Source organism: Capra hircus, chromosome 28, assembly GCF_001704415.2.
Source record: "Capra hircus breed San Clemente chromosome 28, ASM170441v1, whole genome shotgun sequence".
Lineage (NCBI taxonomy): Eukaryota > Metazoa > Chordata > Mammalia > Artiodactyla > Bovidae > Capra > Capra hircus.
In genome coordinates, this window is record NC_030835.1 from 37,128,669 (window position 1) to 37,150,544 (window position 21,876).

General features: G+C 39.7%; 1 protein-coding gene across 3 annotated transcripts in view; it reads left to right on the top strand.

The window, feature by feature from the left end:
• B3GALNT2 (beta-1,3-N-acetylgalactosaminyltransferase 2) overlaps nucleotides 1–21,876 on the top strand; it is a 62,246-nt gene that overhangs the window by 9,324 nt on the left and 31,046 nt on the right. For all 3 annotated transcript variants that reach the window (XM_018042268.1, XM_018042270.1, XM_018042269.1), the window contains exons 2-4: nucleotides 2,848–2,995; nucleotides 9,035–9,135; nucleotides 13,500–13,693. In XM_018042268.1, coding sequence (XP_017897757.1) covers nucleotides 2,848–2,995; nucleotides 9,035–9,135; nucleotides 13,500–13,693 — 443 coding nt within the window. The remainder of the gene's footprint in view (nucleotides 1–2,847; nucleotides 2,996–9,034; nucleotides 9,136–13,499; nucleotides 13,694–21,876) is intronic.

The following is a 21,876-nucleotide window of genomic DNA, read 5'->3' on the forward strand; positions in this document are numbered from 1 at the left end:
AAATTTATTCCTAGGTATTTTATTGTTTTTGATGCAATTAAAATTGGGATTGTTTTCTTAATTTCTCTTTCTGATAGTTTGATATTGTATAGAAATACAGTTGACTTTCATATACTATATATCCTGCAATCTTACTGAATTTATTAGTTCTAACAGTTTTTCGGTTGAGTCTTTAGGAAACTGTTTTCCTGGAAGTAGGAGTTCTCTGAAGGCCAAAATCTGCCATGCACTTCTCTTCTGCAAGAAAAAGAGAAATGTGTGTGAAGTTACACAGTTCAATGGAAGCAGCTTAGACGTGGATTAGAAGCAGAGAGGATTGGCAGTGGCAGAGAGAGGTGAAATGAGATCAAAAAGTACTTTACAGTGATAATCCATGAGATTTTCACATACCACATGGTTATCTTTGCGTCTGTTTATTTTTAGAAAAATCTCAAGAGGTCTGGGTGAAACCATTAGGATACCCTTGTAGGTCCAAGTGAAAGATAAGAAACTGAGTTGATGCTAGAATTAATGTTGAGAAAGAAAGATTTGAGAACAGTTTTAAGGAGATTTTGTTATCAAGAAAAGGTCTCATGTAATGCATCAATAAAAGATCTGTTTTGATTACTGATCCAAAATAAGGTAGTGGTGTTTGGTATTTAAAGAGATGTTTCAGTCATGCTGAAATTTTTGTGCAGCAGCTTTGTTTTCTCATGATGTCAATAACTGAGGCATTTGGGATACATTGACTTTTTCCTCTAATCTTTTAAAGCTTTTTAATCTTTTGAGAAGACATTTTGAAACAGATGAAATAGAGCATCTAAGGACTTTTTGGTGTCAGTTTTCTCTGATTAGGAAACTGAGGCACAAGGATTTGAATAGCTTCCTACTGATACTGTGGCAGAATGTCAGCTGTAGAATCAGTCAGTTACGTGTGGGTGACTGCATTTGCCTCCCTGCTGTCGATAAAATGTACTTACTACCAGTATTTCTCTGATAAAGGAGGAGGAGAGAATGGGTTGTCCTTGCTAATTTTACATAAGCATTTAAATCATTCTCCCTGGAAGAAATAACATAGTTTTGTTGTCTTTTGAATAACTAGATCCTATGGGATATAAAAACATTGTGTTTAATGTAGTAACACTGTCCGGCCTTCAATGATTTATTTTTAGAAGCATTTTGGATCAGTTTTCACCACTGGAGAAAGATGAAATGGGATCCCTAATCAGAGCTATGTATAGGCTTATAGCTTACAAGCTTAGAGACTGCTGATGATAAATAGGGACAAAATATCTTTCCATCTTTTTCTGAGGACAGATTTTTAAAATGTAATCTTGTCCATTAAATGACGATAGAAAATGAGTCATAAATATGACAGTAAAAATAATGACCTGTCACTTGATTTTTTATTTTCAAACTAGAAGTGTTTCAGGAATTTCCCTGGCAGTCCAGTGGTCAGGACTCCAGACTTCCGCTGCAGCCGTGTGGGTTCAGTCCTTGGTCGAGGAAGATCCCACTTGCTGTGTGGTGCAGCCAAAAAGTAAAAGAAAAAAGGAAATGTCATTTCCCCTCTTTAGACTAAGGGGTAAATGTTTGCTGCTTGTAGAATTTATTGGCGTAAATGAGGGTTCTGATTCTTTCCAGCACGGGAGTCCTTCTGCTTTGTCTCCCAGACTTGCTAACCAATATTAATGTGTGGCTTCAGCTTTGAAAGCACATTTGTTACTGTTAGTTGCTTGATTGCCTACTGTTTGCCTGGTTCCAAACCAGGACCTTTATACGCATTATCTTGTTTAATTTTTTACAACAACTCTGTGAGACGTATTACTACACCCATTTCTACTTAAGGAAACTACAGCTTAAGAAGTTAAATAACTTTTATAGCTGAAGAGCCAGGATTCTGACTACAGCTTAATTGGCTCTTGCTGCTTACTCTGCTGTGTGGTTTATGCCACATTGACCTTCTGGACTGATTCTCATGAGAAACATCTCACTTGTTTTTTAAGAATTTACATACATGCTGTGCTGTGCCTCCTGCTCCAGTACTCCTGCCTGGAAAAGCCCATGGACGGAGGAGCCTGGAAGGCTGCAGTCCATGGGGTCGCTGAGGGTTGGACACGACCGAGTGACTTCACTTTCACTCTTCACTTTCATGCGTTGGAGAAGGAAATGGCAACCCACTCCAGTGTTCTTGCCTGGAGAATCCCAGGGACAGAGGAGCCTGGTGGGCTGCCGTCTATGGGGTCACACAGAATCCGACACAACTGAAGCGACTTAGCAGCAGCAGCTGTGCTGTGCTTAGTTGCTCAGTCGTGTCTGACTCTTCTGTGATCCCATAGACTGTAGCCCACCAGCTCCTCTGTCCATGGGATTTCTCCAGGCAAGAATACTGGAGTAGGTTGTTATGCCCTTCTCCTGGGGATCTTCTGAATCCATGGATGGAACCTGGGTCTCCTGCATTGCAGGCAGATTCTTTACCATCTGAGCCACCAGGGAAGTGCATGAATATTAGAGTGGGTAGCCTATCCCTTCTCCAGGGGATCTTCCTGACCCAGGGGTTGAACTTGGGTCTCCGGCATTGCAGGCAGATGCTTTACCAGCTGACCTGCCAGGGAAGCCCTACATACATACTGTGTGAGCACAAATACATATATAGGTATGGAAACAAAAAGGCTACACCAAAATGTTAGTGGATATCTCTGGATGGTGAGTTTACGAGTGCTTTAAAAATTTCTTTCTTTGTATTTATTTTTTTTTACAAGCATCAACATATATTTATATTATTTTATAATAAACATTTGTATGCTACATAATGGACTTAACAGTAATTGAGACATGACATTTCAGCTTATTGTTGCTTATTTCCAGATCAGCTGGCCTTATTTCCTCAGTGGAAATCAAATCACTATGATGTGGTGGTTGGTGTGCTGTCAGCCCGCAATAACCATCAACTTCGCAATGTGATAAGAAGCACCTGGCTGAAGCATTTGATACAACATCCAGCATTAAGTCAACGGTAGGTTCCTTGAGTTCACACCTTGCCTGCCGTATTGAGTAAGTGTTCTGAAAAACCTCTTCTTGGATAGTCAGAGCTATTAGTTCAGATATGTGGCCTCTTTTTCCCAGGAGAGAGGACTATCTCATTTTGCTTTTTTTCCACGTAGTTGAGCCCCAAAAGTAAACTTAACCAAGACTTTAAGCAAAAAGATAGTTGGAGAGGCGTATATCCCATATTCAGTGGTTCACATACCTAGTTTTTATAGATACCTAGTTTGGTTGGTTTGTTTGCTTTTTGTTTGTTGGCTTTTATTTAGAAGAATAGTCCTTAAAAGGTTCTGTTCCAGAGTAGTTTTCTACTAGATGAGTTTGTGTCTAAATATGCTTTTGACTGACTTCACAGAGCTACACTGAATTTATTTCTGTTATGCGGTGGGTTTTAGTTGTATGTGGTCTACGATTTGTATAGTTTGCCGTCCTCTTTTTTTCGCAGCCACCCTTCCAGACTTGAGCTTTGATAGCACGTCACATGTTGTGGTGTTTTTTAAATTTCACTTTATAGTGGAGTACAGTTGCTTTATCTGTTTTCTTAAATACTTATTTGGCTGTTGGGTCTTCGTTGCATTGCGCGGGATCTTTTGTTGCAGTGTGCAGGTTCTTGCATTGTGGCGCACAGGCTTAGTTTAGTTGCCCCGTGGCGTGTGGGATCTTGGTTCCCCAACCAGGCATCGAACCTGAGTGCCTTCCAATGCAAGGCAGATTCTTGGACCACTGGACCGTCAGGGAAGTACCAGCATGTCATGTGTTGGCATTAGATGGCTCAGTTATTGGTTAGGAGCCCAGGGTCTTAGTCTTCTCAGGAAAAGCAGCCTGTGAGATTATGCAGTGAGGGGCTAGTGAAAGAGGCAGAGAAGTGTGGACTTCTAGCTGTGTGAAGATTCTTCTGTGCTTGTGTGAAGTCACTGAGAAGCAGAGAAGGCCCTCAGGATCGCATACAGCTGGCATGCTTGTGACTAAGTAGCTATACAAGGGAACTGTGGTTGTGAATTTTCTCATCACCAGTAGTGAAATTTATAAATTTCCTATCTTACTCATAGCAGCTTCCATTCCTTTTCAAGACAGGTTTCTCTAGTTCATGATCGAAATGATGATAGAAGGGCCTTGGAATCATCACTGCTATAGAACCACCTTGAAAACCTGATTGCCTTTCCCAGCTCAGAAAATAATGACCCCTCTCTCCCAGTTGCTCAGACCAAAAACTTTGGTGTTTGTCTTGTGAATGGAGGAGTAAGTCGCCCTTGTGGGGTCTTGAAGGATCATTGCAACACAGCAGTGGAAATTACACTGGGAATTTTCTGAGGCATAGGAAATTAAAGGATTTATTATGCTCACAGGTCTAAGAGAGAGAGGTCCACACCCTAGTATAGGGGACCAAGTAGGAGGAGCATCTCACCCAACAGGGAACAGACTCACCCAAGCAGGTGGGGAGCCAAGAAGGAGGGAAGACCCAACAGCAGGTGCCTTTATTTGGGGTCAGGGTGGAAAGTACAAGTGAAAGGTGTGAGGGCATTTCATTGCTGTGTTTGAATGTCACTAGGTCACTCTCGGGGTAGGGGGTGGCAAGAGGGCAAACTTGTGGCAGGACCAGCCTCGTCACCCAAGTGTACCTGGTCATCTGGGTAGGATACTGGATGCTCACAGCCTGTTGGGGGGAATGTCAAAGCGTCAGAAAAATAGGTTTTTGCAATTCATAGTACAGTGTTCTCTTTATCCACATCCAGTCTGCTAGCGTGTCTTCTCAGTGCTTCCTTTCCGTCAGATCTGGAATCCAGCCTCTCCCCCCCTGCACCGCTACCATCAGAACTCCACGCTGGTTCAGGCCGCCATCACCCCTCACCTAGATTATTGCAGGAGCCTCTGTCTCTGCTTCCGCCTTTGATCCCTTATATTTTATTTTCCACGCTGTTGCTTCAGTGACCCTTTTAAAAACAGTCAGATTGTGCCAGTTTTCTGCTCATACACCTCCACTAACTTCTCTTCTTGCTCAGAGTGAAGTCCCGGGTCTTTATTGCGGCCTTACCTGCGTCTGCTCCCGCTGCGCTGGCCCCCGTATTATCTGGAACACCTTAAACGTGCTCCTGCCTCAGGGCCTTTGCGCCTGCCATCCCCTGCCTGTGCCGCCGTTCCGCTGCACGGCCTCATGGCTCACTTCCTCACTGTCTCCAGGCCTCTGCCTAGAGACCAGCTTAGCAGGCAGTGCCATGTTAAATAGTACCGTTTCAGCTCTGTCTTCACTTACTGCAGTTACTGTTTTTTATGCTACGTATCACAGGCTAGCATGTCTATTATACTTAGTTGAATATTTACAAATTTTGTCTTTCCCCACTAGACTATGTTTTATGAGCATAGGGGCTTCAGCCTGTTTCACTGGTGTATTTCCAGCACCTGGAACCTAACTTGGCAGAGTAAGACACTCAACAACTATTGAGGGGATGATTGAGAGCTGCATATAATGAATAGAGTTAACATTCAGGCTCTCATCAATAGTTTATTTGCTATCATAGCATTAGAGCTTTAAATTAAGTAAGCTTGATGATTTGTTTTATTAAAATGATGGGATATCTATATAAAAATAGATACTAGCTAAATACTTTTTCCTGGGGCAGAGTAATTTTGTGGACCTAGTAAGACTAAGGTAGCTTAAATTCGGTAAATATCTGCAATAATTTAACACATTTGTTCATTTCTGTTTATACTTTTATTCTAAACAGCTATATTCTAGTTTGTAAAAAAGTATTCTGGCATAATTGGCTGTTAGTAAAAGAAAGCCTTTGCATTTCTGCGGTTATGGCTTACTTTCAAGTCTTGTATTTCACTGAAGGAGCCAGACTCCACATACATTTCAAGGACCCTATTTAATTAAAAACCTTTGTAGTGAAGCTGTAAGTTGTCAATTTCTCGAGAGTTTATTATCCTGTGTGCAGGTGGTATGCTATGTTTAGATAAATCCAGTACAGCCTGAGTCTTTATGGGGGCCTGGAGTTTAGTGGAAGGAAATAGATGTAGTAGTGTAATAAAATGTTATGTGTGCTGTGATGTAAGTAAATGTAGAGTAGCTTGGAGTGTTTGGGAGACTCCATACATTGCTGTGTAGTTCTGTAAGGCTGACGTGCAGAGATTATGGAGGAGGGGGTGTATGTGTTTGTGAATGAGTGTGAGAGAGAGCACTAGGGAGGGAAAGAGAGGCAAAGAGAGTGAAAATCATGTAAAAAGGAAAGGAAGGAGGGCTTATAACTGTGAGAGGTAGGCAGGAACCAGACAGTGTGTTGAGAGTTCAGGGGGGTGGGTGAGACCCATTTAGACAAGGACTGCTAAGGGCTGAGCTAAAGTGGTGACTTTTTAAGAAAATAAGGCTATTGAATGGAGAGAGAGAAAGAAAATGCTAGGATAATTGCTAGCTTTCTAACTTGGAGAATAGTGAAATCATCCATCGAGACAAAAAGTACTAGATGAGAAGAGCAGATTTCATGAGAAAGGTGCTCAGTTGTAGATCTGTTGAGTTTGAGGTACCTGCAGTCAGCGGTGTGATGTTAAATGTTTATCTACTGGCTATCTGAAGAAAAGCATGCTTATTTGTATGTATATGTTTGTTATAAACTTTATTGATACAAAGGCTGTATAGCATATAATTGACAGAAATTAATGTTTATAAAAGTCTCTGACTTCATATAGCCAGTTGATTCTGAGTGTTTTCATCATTTGCCAGACTTTTGTATCTATAACCAGCTTGTGGCTGCAGTTGACAAGAGTATAATTCTGACATGAATATTTAAAGTGTAAAACTAGAATGACAACTATGCTATGTGCCAGAACTCTGAGTCAGTGAAGTGAGTGACCTCTTTGCTGAATCAGATCATAGGTTTTGAACAATGGAAGAATATTTCCTCAATTTTTTTATACTGTGGAATGGCCACAGGTTTTTTGTGTGTGTGTGTGTGTGTGTTTTTCCTTTTAAGGGTTTTTATTTTATTTTGGAGGATAAGATGGTTGGATGACACCAACTCGATGGACATGAGTTTGAGCAAGCTCCAGGAGTTGGTGATGGACAGGGAAGCCTGGCGTGCTTTAGTCCATGGGGTTGCAAAGAGCTGGACATGACTGAGCAACTGAACTGAACTGAATCTTTATTGGGAGACTAGTTGATTTACAATGTAGTATTACTTTCTGCTATACAGCAAAGTGAGTCAGTTATACTTGTATCCACAAGTTTTAAGTTTAATCTGAATTACTAACATTTTCTCCATCACTTTACGTCTGGACAGTCAACAGAACAATAAATCCAGCCTTTATTTGTAGTGCTTGCTAGTTTCCATGGTGTAAGTATTACCACTGTGGCCAGTTTCAAGCTATATATGTCTCTAGACACAGACTTGGGGAAGATCAGCAGTGGCACAGCATCGTAAAATCGCCACCACACAGATACAGCAGATACACATAACCTCAGGAGCAGAGATGATAGCGAGACAGTTAAGACGCGATGAATCTGAGCATTGGTTTCATTTGTTCTTAATATAATGCATTTAATTGTAAGTTTACATAATTTAATTTTTAATAAAATCTGTGCTTAATAACCATCTCACAAAATTCTTGAAAATTTTATAGTCGGCCCTCATGGCACAACGGAAGCAGGCTATAGCACACAGCTGTTTGTGGGCCGTCTAGCTGAAAATGTAGGATGAATTTGTGAATCTTTTCCTTAGAAGATTGGTCCAAGCTAGAGATGCTAATTCAGGAATCACTCCCAGGCTGGTTGAAGCCTTAAGAATAAATATTGTCCAGGGAGGGACTTCCCTGGTGGTCCGATGGTGAAGACTTTATGCTTCCACTGCAGAGGGCTTGGGTTTGATCCCTGGTCAGGGAATTAAGATCCCAAATGCTGTGTGACGAGGCCAGAAAAAAATGTCCAAAGAGAGCAAGGAAAAAGAGTGAGTTGAGTGAGAAATGATCCAAGGGCAAAGCCCAGGGGTGATGTCCACTCAGGGACAGGCTGGGCTGGAAGAGCTGGGAACCACTGAGCAGGGCCACGTGAAAAAGGAAGAGAGCTTTCTAAGGAGACCTGCACTGTCCAGGCCCAGAAAAGCCACGTAGAGAAGGCTAAGGAGTGCTGATCAAGCAGCGGATCGCTAGTTATGTTTGTAGTAGACATCTCTGTGGGCGTGGTGGGTACTGAAACGAAAATTTTTGTGGTATAAAATGAGAAGGGAAAACCAGAGGCTGCAATTTTAGTTGTTCCCTTATCGGACTTCACTGTAAAGGAAAGAAAGGATGGGGACAAGGAGGGAAGGACAGTGGATAAAAATTAATGTCAGGACTTCATTATATTTATTACGTGTTGGGAAGGAGCCGTGGGTTACAGGTGGCTAGTGAAGCAAAATCTCGAAGAGGAGAAGTCCTCCCCTGGGATAGGAAGACGATTTTTTATTATTATTATTTTTTTACTCATTTATTGGCTGTGCTGGGTCTTTGTTGCTGCACGTGGGCTTTCTCTAGTTGTGAGCAGGAGCTAATTTCTAGTTGTGGTGCACAGGCGTCTCCTTGCGTTGGCTTCTCTTGTTGCAACTCATGTGGGATCTTCCTGGACCAGGGATCGAACCCATGTTCCCTGCCCTGGCCGAGAAAGGCTACTCTTGAGTAAAAGGAACACTTTCTAAAAGAGAAGGAAGTGAGGGAAGAAGTTTACCAGTAGAGACAAGTTTTTAGGTGGGGGCATGAGAAGCTGGCTTTACCATAGTTTGCAGTTAAACGGCCTGAGCATCTGCTGCTGGCCAGGCTTGCTCTAATATAGTCCTGTGGTAGACGGCTTCCACGTCAGTCACTTGGCAGTTAGCAACTTCTGATTTGCCTGTTGCCGCTTTTTGCTAAACCAAAAGAATAAAGTTAGGATTAATCCTAATAAATACTCGTTGTCTCAAAGTAAAAGCTCTGAATTGGGCATGAAGAAACATGCGTGTGCGAGGTGAAGATCAGTAACTCATGTTAATGCCACCCCATCTCTCAGTGTCCTTGTGAAGTTCATAATAGGTGCTCATGGCTGCAGTGTGCCCGTGGAGGACAGGGAAGATCCTTATTCCTGCAAACTACTCAACATCACGAATCCAGGTAAGTCTTTTCCTCAGCCCGACCACTGCCGTGTACAGTTGTCCTCCCTTACCCACGGGAGATACATTCCAAGACCTCCGCCTGGCCCATGGATGCCTGAAATCATGCATAGAACTGAATCCTATGTATACTGTTTTTCCCTGTTCATCCATAGCTGTGATACAGTTTAATTTATAAATTAGGCACAGAAAGAGATTAACAACAGTTAGTAGTAACAACAGTTATAACAACATACTATAATAAAAGTTACGTGAGTGTGATCTCTCAGAGTATCTTACTGTACAAATTTAATGCTTTTTCCATATAACTAAGCACTTATCACATGTGGCCGTAATTTCGGCAGTTTGAATTGTGCCAGCAAAATTAACACAAATTTCTTTTTCCTCCTTCACAGTTTCACAGATGCACTATTGTTCTTATGGTAGATCTTAGCAACTTCAACTGTGATTTTTTTTCTTCCCTTATTCAGTGGAGAGCTTTCACTTTTTCACCTAAAGGAAGCACTTTCTGGCTTCCATTTGGCACATCTGAGTTGCCAGCACCACTGCTCATAAAATAAGGGTCACTTGAACACCAGCACTGCAATGTGTGGATGGTTGACCAGATAACCCAGGCGGCTGCTGCGCGCCTAATGGGTGGGATGTGCTGGACAAGGATGAGTCATGTACCAGGCAGGACCAAGCTGGATGGCTCTAAATTTCATCATGCTGCTCAGAAGGGCCCGCAGTTTAAAACTTATGAATTATTTCTGGAATTTTTCATTGAATGTTTTTGGACCGTAGTTAAATGTAGATAACTGAAAATTTGGGAAAGTGGAACTGCAGTTAAGGGCCGGGGAACTACTGTACAAATTTGATGTTAAGGAAGAGTTGTTGAGATGAATAGTAAGGCAGTCCATTTTTGGCAGAATAAAATCAAACTTTAATCGAAATTTATCTTTCATCCTTTCTGACAGGCTAACCACTTTGCACATCTGTGAAGATTCCTTATGAACATATATATGATTTTAGGATCCAGGAGAGTTTATTTTTCAGTATGGTTCCCACGCACCTGGAAATTCCTTGTGTGTAGATAAATCCTGAGTTAGTAAAGTTTAAACTTAACAGAAAACTGCTAATTTCACCAGCCTGTTGATTTATAATAGCCTTGATACAGATCTTATGAATCACCTTTCTCTAAGAACTATTGCCTAAGGTACAAAAGAAATAGTAATCAAATAAATAAAAACGCAATAATTTTCTTTTTTTCCTTACAGTTAAAAATTTGTGGGAGCTCTGATGAGATTAAAGACAGGTGGTCCTAATTAGGCTCTCTGTGTTGCCAGGGAAACAGTTTTAGGAAGGTGGTAACTTTATACCTGTATTTATTAGCATTTCCTCTTATGTTCAGCTCTGGTTCTGAGGGACTTTAAACTTCCCCACATCTTGAATCTACTGATTATGACTTCAGGTGTTTTAAGATCTGTCACGTGTGTACCTTGCCTGTGTCGGTAGCAGCAGAGTAATGGTTAGGAGTACAGCTCTGTAGTCAGGCTTCCTGGCTTTAAATCTGCTGCTACGTCACATCAGTCGTGTCCGACCCTGTGCAACCCCACAGACGGCAGCCCACCAGGCTCCCCCGTCCCTGGGATTCTCCAGGCAAGAACACTGGCGTGGGTTGCCATTTCCTTCTCCAGTGCATGAAAGTGAAAAGTGAAAGTGAAGTCGATCAGTTGTGTCCAACTCTTAGCGACCCCATGGACTGCAGCCCACCAGGCTCCTCTGTCCATGGGATTTTCCAGGCAAGAGTATTGGAGTGGGGTGCCATTGCCTTCTCCGGCTGTGCCATTTCCTAGCTGTATGACCCTCAAACAGTTATTTACCACTTGCAACCTCAGTGTCGTGATCTGTAAACTGGACGGACATGAGGATGAAGTAAGTTGATACATAGGAAGTATTTAGTTCTGGGATATGTTCAGTGTTTAATACTGTTACTTTTTAAAAACCCACCTTTTTATAAAATTGGCCTGTAATCCGCTTTTTAAATAAATTGGACCATATTTTCAAGTCTGTATTGTAAAACAGATGTTTCTTACTTAGGGTGTCTATGAATTTAGTTAACATTGTAAATAAAGTTTTATGTATAATTGTGTTTTTCTGGGGAGAGGGTCCTTTAACAGTCGCTGAGATCCCAAAGGGACCGTGAACCTAAAAAAAATATGGTATTACTAATGATGTTAGAGAACAGATTATGTTTGAAATTCAAATCCAGGCCAAGCCAAATTTAAAGAAACCTTTAACCAGACTTTCTATTATTTTAAGTGCTGTTATTAATTAATAGTAAAGGAGTGGAGATTTTCATTAATAGGAAATTTTCATGTATATAATATTTTAGGTTACCAATTTGTAAAAATAGGTATAGCTACTGACTCGATGAACTCCGGGGGTTGGACAGGGAGGCCTGGCGTGCTGCGATTCATGGGGTCGCAAAGAGTCGGACACGACTGAGCGACTGAACTGAACTGAAATTAGTATTTAGAATCTAATTTTGTCGCTTTAATTTAAATGGCATTTAGATTTATCTCAGTACCTTAAGGTCATCATGAACATTAATCATCATGATACCCTGGATGTATAGAAGTTTGATTAATAGGATTATCAGAGCAGCAGGCTATCTTGTGTCCAGGTGGCTTGAAGTTCAAGGTACATTTGTTTTAGATAGAAAATAATTTTTCTAGATAGTTATAATTTTATTTACACATTCCCATTTATAAAATACATACATATTGTCAGTATTAAGATTAATACTGACAGTATTAAGTTAATACTGTCAGTATTAATAAGATTACATTTTATTTTCAGATACACAGAAATTCTGTTTTCTTCCCACAGTCTAGTGGATCATTTGGGTAAGTGTGGGAAGAAAACAGAATTTCTGTGTATCTGAAAATAAAATGTAATCTTTATTAATATTGAATGTCTTGACACAATATGTGTATATTTTATAAATATATGTATGTTATAATCTTTAATAGATGTGCTTCACTTTGGATACCCTATTTACTGAAAATATTAAAGAGAAAAATTTTTGTTATTTTCCAGTATATTTGAAGTCTAGACTGTCCAGTGCTTGCCCCAACCCATGACAAAATCTAATGCTCCTTTTTTCCTGCCTGCTCGTGTTTGTAAGTGGGGAGGAGCCAACAGTTCTATTTAGTCATATTTTATTGAGCAGCTACTAAGCGTAAAATAGCACGCTAGGAACTCTAAGGTAGGGATCCAAATGATCCTCTGGAGTGTGGGAAGGAAACAGAATTTCTGCTTATCTGAAAATAAAATGTAACCTTAATTAATATTGAATACATTGACCATGCATGTATATTTTATAAATATGAGTATGTGTGCAAATTTTTTTAACTAATAGGACCTGCATCAGGGACTGTGTGACCTGCAGAGTTGGAAAATCATAGCTCTGAAACATACAAAGAATGTAGAATAATCTTTTAAAATAAGTTTTTAGATTATTTCTCAAGCTGGCATTGGTATTTTCAGCCATATTAACTGTTTCATGTAGTCTGTCCTGATTAATTTATGGTAGCTGAGAAAGTTATCCCCAAAGGCCTGCTTTTGTCATTGATTAGACTCTGGGGGAATAGAAAGAGCACTGAATCTGAAGTCAGTAGATACGGGTTTGATTTCTGCTCTGTCACTTTCTGTGACCTTAATCAGATACATCTCTGGAGCTCATTTTCTGACTCTGTAAACTTGGAGGTAATGACACAACCACATAGGGTAGTTGTAAAGATTAAATCTGATGGTGTGTGGCACATAGTAGGTGGTCAGAAATGCTGTGCTTAATGTGTTTATCTTTGTCAATATTATATGGCTAGAGTTTTTCAGTGCTATTTGAATTGATTTCAGTTACTTTTGTACAGTGATAACTGCCTGACATCACAAAAATTGCTCAACGCGCAGTAGGATTTTTGGAATTTGCAGAGCAAGACTAAACGTACTCATTATTTATGACTGCAGTTAGTACTGTTTTTAATATCCCCACTTATCCAACCTTTCCCCATTTATCCAATCTTTAAGTTTAATATTCCCCTATAGTGTTCATACATACAGAGGCACATACGCATATGCAAAAGTTTATTAAAAGTACCTCTAATAATTGTTTTGCTAAGATGTGGCCAAAAATTTTGTTCTTAAAAAATATTTTTTTTTCTGAAAGCAGTGGTATTTCTGAAGCACTTTAAAAATGTATTGCCATTTGTGAAAGAATTATGTTAACAAATCTAGAGTTTGCTATCAAGCGCACTTCATATTGGTAAAGTAAAAGATGTGTTTGATTGTGTAAAACGCCTTTTCTCATTATTACTTCCTTAGTTCTGAATCAGGAGATTGAAGCGTTCAGTCTTTCGGAAGACACTTCATCAGGGCTCTCTGAGGACCGAGTTGTCAGCGTAAGCTTCCGGGTTCTCTATCCAATCGTTATTACGAGTCTTGGGGTGTTTTACGACGCCGGCGATGTGGGTTTCCAGAGGAACATCACTGTCAAGCTTTATCAGGCAGAACAGGAGGTATGCACTGCTTTGTACATGCTTTTCCCCATTTTTATTTTTCAAAATCATCAGCTTTTTCCTTGTGGCTGTGCGTAGGTTGGGAGACTTCCACCTGTCTTCCCTGATGATTAGACACGTTGTAGTGTAATGTATTATAATGCTGGTTTGAGAAGACACTACTGATGAATAAACATGCTATACCCAGGAAAGGAGGAGTTGGACCAGATTAGAAATTTCCAGCCTAAAATCCCTGAAAGCCTAAGGAATCTAAAAAGCTGTTGATGAGTATTACATATTTGGGACTCGTAGGTGTAAGCAAGTATGATTGCCTCTTCTTTCCAACCCTAAAAGTCTGTCACCATAATACAGGCTAACAGATACATCACATCTTCTTTATAATAAAAGCATAGAGGAAATAAAAGTTTAAAACAGCTGGGGTTACTGTTTCTGATATTTGAGGAAACCCATTTGTTTCCTCAAATTTGTTGAGAGTTTGTCTGAAGGAGTGTAGCAAGGCATTGTATTTGAAAAGATCTGTCCCTGGATTTTAAGCTATAGAAATCTTAAAAGAATTATACAGTGAGTGCTATATATCCGGAGAAGGAAGTGGCACTCCACTCCAGTACTCTTCCCTGGAAAACCCCATGGATGGAGGAGCCTGGTGGGCTACAGTCCATGGGGTCGCAGAGTCGGACACGACTGAGCAATTTCACCTCACTCACTTCATACTTTCTCCCTGGAGGAGGAAATGGCGCCCCACTCCAGTATTCTTGCCTGGAGACTCCCAGGGACAGAGGAGCCTGGCGGGCCATGGTCCACGGGGTCGCAGAGAGTCGGACGTGACGGAAGTAACTAAGCACGCACGCACGCCATATATCCACCACGTAAATTCTACAGTAGTTAACGTTTTGCTCTATTTGCTTTATGACATCCATAGTCATTCATCGAACTATCTTTTAAAAAATACGTATATTTTAGGGACTTTCCTAAAAAGTTGTGGCCTAGTTGTTAAGACTGTGCACTTCCAATTCAGGGCACACAGGTTTCGTTCCTGGTCAGGTAACTGAGATCCCACACGCTGCACAGCCCAGCCGAAATAAAAAAATGTGTTTTAGATTAACTCGCAGGCTTCAATAATGTTTCAGCCCTAAACCCTTCAGTGTGCTTATCATTAACTAGATTTTAATATTTGTTTCTGGTTTAAGAAAATCAGAGTGCAATGTGCGTGAGCTACAGAAGCCTGTGTGATCCAGGCTCCTGTCACCCTGCCCCATTCCCTAGAGGCGATCACTGTTCTCATTTTTTTTAACCATGGGCCAGTGTTGCCTTTTGTAGGAGTTCATTTATAAATAGAAGCATATGCTAAGCACTCTTTGGAGTAAGGCTTCTTTTATTCAACGTGATGTTTTTGAAACTCATCCATGTTGTATGTATCAGCAGATTTTTCCTTTTCCTTCTTTTAATTGCTAAGTTATATTCCAACAATACATAGTATTTATCTGTTCCGTTGATGGGCAACAGGGATGTTTCCAGGGTTTTTCCCCTTTCTTTTATTGTGGTTGAGTTGCATTTATTAACTTCGCAGTATTAAAGCAACTTGCTATTCTTCTTGATCATGATGTATTAATTCTTTTTATATATGGCTGGAAATTGTGTTTCTTATGGGTAGCATATAGTTAGGTATTCCTTTTTATCTAGTCTGAGAATCTCTGCTATTTACAAGGGCTATTTTTTCCATTTATACTTAAGGCAATTACTAAAGTGGTTGGATTTCAGTTTTTCTTTTTGCTGTTTGTTTTCTATTTACCCTGTGTTTTTTTGTTTCTCTTTTCTTCCTTTTCTACCTCTTTTGGGTTGAGTATTTTTTAGAATTCCATTTTAATATTTCTATTTTCCTTTTAGCTACAGCTCTTTCTATTATTATTTTGTGTCAGTCTGGTTGACATAAGAATTACAGTGCATGTCCTGAACTTTTTCCGTCTTCTTTAGCATGGCACCCCTTCCTGTAAAATGCAAGAACCTTGCAACTATATAATTCCATTTACTGTTCCCCATCTTGTTGTTATAATTGTCACATGCCTTATATCTACGTGTGCTATAAATCCCACAACACAGTATTATAATTTTTGCTCTAAACAGCTAAACGTATATTAGAGAAAAGTCGTCTTGGCTACTTTAAAGACTTTCTCTTTATACATACTTGGTTTTGTGCCGTTTGGCTGTGTTATATCTTGGTGTGGTTTTTCTTTTGTGTGTTCTGCTCAGGGTTTGCCAAGTTTCTTCAACCTGTAAATTTATGTCTTTTAATAAATGTATAGAACTTTTAGCTGTTTTTCCTAAAGAAAATTTTTTCCCAGCCCCATTTCTGTCCATTCCTTCTGGGATTTCAGTTACGTGTAGTTTCTTTGTCTCTAAAATATCCCATTTTTCTAAGTTTCCTGTTTTTCTAAATTCATTTTGAACATATTATTTCTGTGGCTTTGACCTAGATTATAATGACAGCTTTAAAATCCTGTCTGCTATACTAAATTTGAGTCATCTTGGCGTGTCTTTGTTGATTATCACCTTTTCTCTTGCATACAGTAACATTTTCCTGTTTTATTTTACATTGAGTAACTTTGGATTGTATCCTAGATACTGTGAATAATTCATTGTAGGATTGTGGATCTTGTTGTAGTCTTTGAGGAGAGTTGCTTTTGTTTTTTGTTTTTTTTTTTTAATATAAGTTTATTTTAATTGGAGGCTAATTACTTTATAATATTGTATTGGTTTTGCTATACATTAACATGAATCCACCATGGGTGTACACGTGTTCCCCATCCTGAACCCCCCTCCCACCTCCTTCCCCGTACCATCCCACTGGGTCATCCCAGTGCACCAGCCCTGAGCACCCTGTATCATGCATCGAACCTGGACCGCTGATTCATTTCACATTTGATATTATACATGTTTCCATGCCATTCTCCTAAATCATCCCACCCTCGCCCTCTCCCACAGAGTCCAAAAGACTGTTCTATACATCTGTGTCTCTTCTGCTGTCTCGCATAAAGGATTATCATTACCATCTTTCTGAATTCCATATATATGCGTTAGTATACTGTATTGGTGTTTTTCTTTCTGGCTTACTTCACTCTGCATAATAGGCTCCAGTTCCATCCACCTCATTAGAGCTGATTCAAATGTATTCTTTTTAATGGCTGAGTAAATACTCCATTGTGTATATGTACCACAGCTTTCTTATCCATTCGTCTGCTGATGGACATCTAGGTTGTTTCCACGTCCTGGCTATTATAAACAGTGCTGTGATGAACATTGGGGTACACGTATCTCTTTCAATTCTGGTTTCCTCAGTGTGTATGCCCAGCAGTAGGATTGCTGGGTCATATGGCAGTTCAATTTCCAGTTTTTTAAGGAATCTCCACACTCTTCTCCATAGTGGCTGTACTAGTTTGCATTCCCACCAACAGTGTAAGACAGTTCCCTTTTCTCCACACCCTCTCCAGCATTTATTGCTTGTAGACTTTTGGATAGCCATTCTGACTGGCGTGAAATGTTACCTCATTGTGGTTTTGATTTGATTTCTCTGATAGTGAGTGATGTTGAGCATCTTTTCATGTGTTTGTTCGACATCTGTATGTCTTCTTTGGAGAAATGTCTGTTTAGTTCTTTGGCCCATATTTTGATTGGGTCGTTTATTTTTCTGGAATTGAGCTGCAGGAGTTGCTTGTATATTTTTGAGATTAGCTGTTTGTCAGTTGCTTCGTTTGCTATTATTTTCTCCCATTCTGAAGGCTGTCTTTTCACCTTGCTTATAGTTTGCTGTGTTGTGCAGAAGCTTTTAATTTTAATTAGGTCCCATTTGTTTATTTTTGCTTTTATTTCCAATATTCTGGGAGGTGGGTCATAGTGGATCCTGCTGTGATTTATGTCAGTGTTTTGCCTATATTCTCCTCTAGGAATTTTATAGTTTCTGGTCTTACGTTTAGATCTTTGATCCATTTTGAGTTTATTTTTGTGTGCGGTGTTAGAAAGTGTTCTAGTTTCATTCTTTTACAAGTGGCTGACCAGTTTTCCCAGCACCACTTGTTAAAGAGATTGTCTTTTCTCCATTGTATATTCTTGCCTCCTTTGTCAAAGATGAGGTATCCATAGGTGCGTGGATTTATCTCTGGGCTTTCTATTTTGTTCCATTGACCTATATTTCTGTCTTTGTGCCAGTACCATACTGTCTTGATGACTGTGGCTTTGTAGTAGAGCCTGAAGTCAGGCAGGTTGATTCCTCCAGTTCCATTCTTCTTTCTCAAGATTGCTTTGGCTATTCGAGGTTTTTTGTATTTCCATACAAATTGTGAGATTATTTGTTCTAGCTCTGTGAAAAATACCGCTGGTAGCTTGATAGGGATTGTATTGAATATGTAGATTGCTTTGGGTAGTATACTCATTTTCACTATATTGATTCTTCCGATCCATGAACATGGTATATTTCTCCATCTATTAGTGTCCTCTTTGATTTCTTTCACAATTTTCTATATATAGGTCTTTTGTTTCTTTAGGTAGATATTTTCCTAAGTATTTTATTCTTTTTGTTGCAATGGTGAATGGAATTGTTTCCTTAATTTCTCTTTCTATTTTCTCATTATTAGTGTATAGGAATGCAAGGGATTTCTGTGTGTTGATTTTATATCCTGCCACTTTACTATAGTCATTGATTAACTGTAGTAATTTTCTGGTGGAGTCTTTAGGGGTTTCTATGTAGAGGATCATGTCATCTGCAATCAGTGAGAGTTTTACTTCTTCTTTTCCAATTTGGATTCCTTTTATCTCTTTTTCTGCTGTGATTGCTTTGGCCAAAACGTCCAAAACTATGTTGAATAGTAGCGGTGAAAGTGGACACCCTTGTCTTGTTCCTGACTTTAGGGGAAATGCTTTCAGTTTTTCACCATTGAGGATAATGTTTGCTGTGGGTTTGTCATATATAGCTTTTATTTGTTGAGGTTTGTTCCTTCTATTCCTGCTTTCTGGAGAGTTTTTATCATGAATGGATGTTGAAATTTGTCAAAGGCTTTCTCTGCATCTATTGAGATAATCATATGGCTTTTATTTTTCAGTTTATTAATGTGGTATATTACAATGATTTGCAGATATTGAAGAATCCTTGCATCCCTGGGATAAAGCCCACTTGGTCATGGTGTATGATCTTTTAAATGTGTTGTTGGCTTCTGATTGCTAGAATTTTGTTAAGGATTTTTGCATCTATGTTCATCAGTGCTATTGGCCTGTAGTTTTTTTTGTGTGTGTGGCATCTTTGTCAGGTTTTGGTATTAGGGTGATGGTGACCTCATAGAATGAGTTTGGAAGTTTACCTTCCTCTGCAATTTTCTGGAAGAGTTTGAGTAGGATAGGTGTTAGCTCTTCTCTAAATTTTCAGTAGAATTCAGCTGTGAAGCCGTCTGGACCTGGGCTTTTGTTTGCTGGAAGATTTCTGATTACAGTTTCAATTTCTGTGCTTGTAATGGGTCTGTTAAGATTTTCTATTTCTTCCTGGTTCAGTTTTGGAAAGTTGTACTTTTCTAAGAATTTGTCCATTTCTTCCACGTTGTCCATTTTATTGGCATATAATTGCTGATAGTAGTCTCTTATGATCCTTTGTATTTCTGTGTTGTCTATTGTGATCTCTCCATTTTCATGTCTAATTTTATTGATTTGATTTTTCTCCCTTTGTTTCTTGAAGAGTCTGGCTAATGGTTTGTCAATTTTATTTATCCTTTTAAAGAACCAGCTTTTGGCTTTGTTGATTTTTGCTGTGGTCTCTTTTGTTTCTTTTGTTGTTCGTTTCTTTTAGCCGTCAGTTAAATTGCTGGGCATAGACACTGAACCCTGTCTCCCTTGCAATGAGCAGCAGCTGACGTCTCCAGTGTGTTCTCTTGGACTTAGATGGGCTGCTCGGATTCTGCTTCAAATGTGTATTTCCTGACTTAGCCACAGACTAGGACAGAGCTCATAGGAAGGGTTGAGAACTCTGTGACCCTTCCCTCTCTGGGTTTTTCTTCCTCAGTTGTTAGCCAGTGTGTTTGCCTCTACTCTGTCTTCTGATTTGGAACCAGAAATACTGCAGTTCTTACTCCAGAATTTTAGTTGCCCCCTGAGGTATGCCTCAGACAAAGAGCCATTAAAAAAAAAAATAAGGGAAGCAGATCCAGTGACTTTCTCACCTTCTGGTTATAGCTTTTCCTCTGGTGTGTGTCCTTTGTGTATATTCCAGTTCAGTTCAGTTAGTTCAGTTCAGTCGCTCAGTCGTGTCCGACTCTTTGCGACCCCATGAATCGCAGCACACCAGACCTCCCTGTCCATCACCAACTCCTGGAGTTCACTCAGACTCAGGTCCATCGAGTCCGTGATGCTATCCAGCCATCTCATCCTCTGTCGTCCCCTTCTCCTCCTGCCCCCAATCCCTCCCAGCATCAAAGTCTTTTCCAATGAGTCAACTCTTCACATGAGGTGGCCAAAGTACTGGAGTTTCAGCTTTAGCATCATTCCTTCCAAAGAAATCCCAGAGTTGATCTCCTTTAGAATGGACTGGTTGGATCTCCTTGCAGTCCAAGGGACTCTCAAGAGTCTTCTCCAACACCACAGTTCAAAAGCATCAATTCTTCCACGCTCAGCTTTCTTCACAGGCCAACTCTCACATCCATACATGACCACAGGAAAAACCATAGCCTTGACTAGATGGACCTTAGTCGGCAAAGTAATGTCTCTGCTTTTGAATATGCTATCTAGGTTGGTCATAACTTTTCTTCCAAAGAGTAAGCGTCTTTTAATTTTAGGCATGTTTAAAAATGGTTTTGTGTTAAGGTTGATTGTTATTAAGAGATACAATGTCAGAGTCACCAATAAACACACAGATCAATTTAATATTAAATTTTTTGTTTGTCGTATTCCTTTATCCTCTAAAGAACTTGTTCAGTTTGCAAATGTGCTTAATGACATAAAAATAAGAGAGGGAGCAAATCTTAGTGACAATTCCAGCCATTATGACTCTAGGGAAAAGAGCTTTATTACTGAAGTATAGGAGTTCATGTATTATTGTGGTTAAAGGTTGCACTGATACTGAAGCCCAAATAGGTAACAGCAAGAGTGGTACTCTGAAATTCCCTGTCAACCTTACCTAGAAATTAGTATCAATCTTGAATTTTTTTCATGATTAATTGTCTTAGTATATGTAGTGGGTTTTTTTTTCTTTAAGCTTCTTTTATTTCTTTGTCTATTTGGCTGCACCAGGCCTTAGTTGCAGTCTGTGGGATCTAGGTCCCTGATCAGGGACCAGATCTGAGCCCCCTGCTCTGGAAGCATGGAGTCTGAGCCACTGAACCCCCAGGGAAGTCCCTAGAGTCTTTCTGAGCTGTCACTCAAGTAGTTTGATTCAGATGTACAATATTTTTATCATGTTGATGTAATTTTTAGTTGCCATATTTTTTTTTTCACCCAAGGAGAGGTTACTCTTTGTCCTCAAGGAAGGTCTGATCTCAGGTGGATTCCAGTGGGTTCACAGGTAGTCACAGTGTATAAAGTATTACCACTGCATTGCCATAGACCACTGTCGATGAAAGAAATACACGTAATTCGCTTAAATTCCCTTCATTCTGAACTTCTGCATGGTCTTGATAGCTTTAACAGAAGCATCTCCCGTAGCAAATTGGTATCTAAGAATAGCTATGAGAATAAGGAGATGTTCTTGCCTAAAACAAAAAGGAAGGACCCAAAGAAAACAACAGTCATAATGAGAATCAGCCTTTTTTTAATGTTCCCATTTTTGTTTCTGTTTGTTCTTCTAAAGGTTCTTTTTGAAGGGTGATTCCTGAGTACCTTTGTTCTATGTAGAAGTCTGTGATCTTTCAGTTTATTCTTAACCCTTTGGGGTTAAGTAACTAAGTTCGCTTAACTTAACACCTTACACTTCCCTTAATGCTCCTCATTTCAAGGTATTGTTTTTATTTTTTTTAAGTTATGTGGATTATATTTAGTGTTTTAGAACTTCATGACAGCCTTGGAGATCTTAAGTAGCTTTACTTAATAACCATGATTGCCCTGGAAAGCCCAAATGATGCCTCAGCCACAGTACAACAATGTTAGTAGCCACGGTTGGGGCCCCTGAGAATTTAGAATGTCAGCTGTGTGAAAACTTGCTGCATCTGATGGGAAGT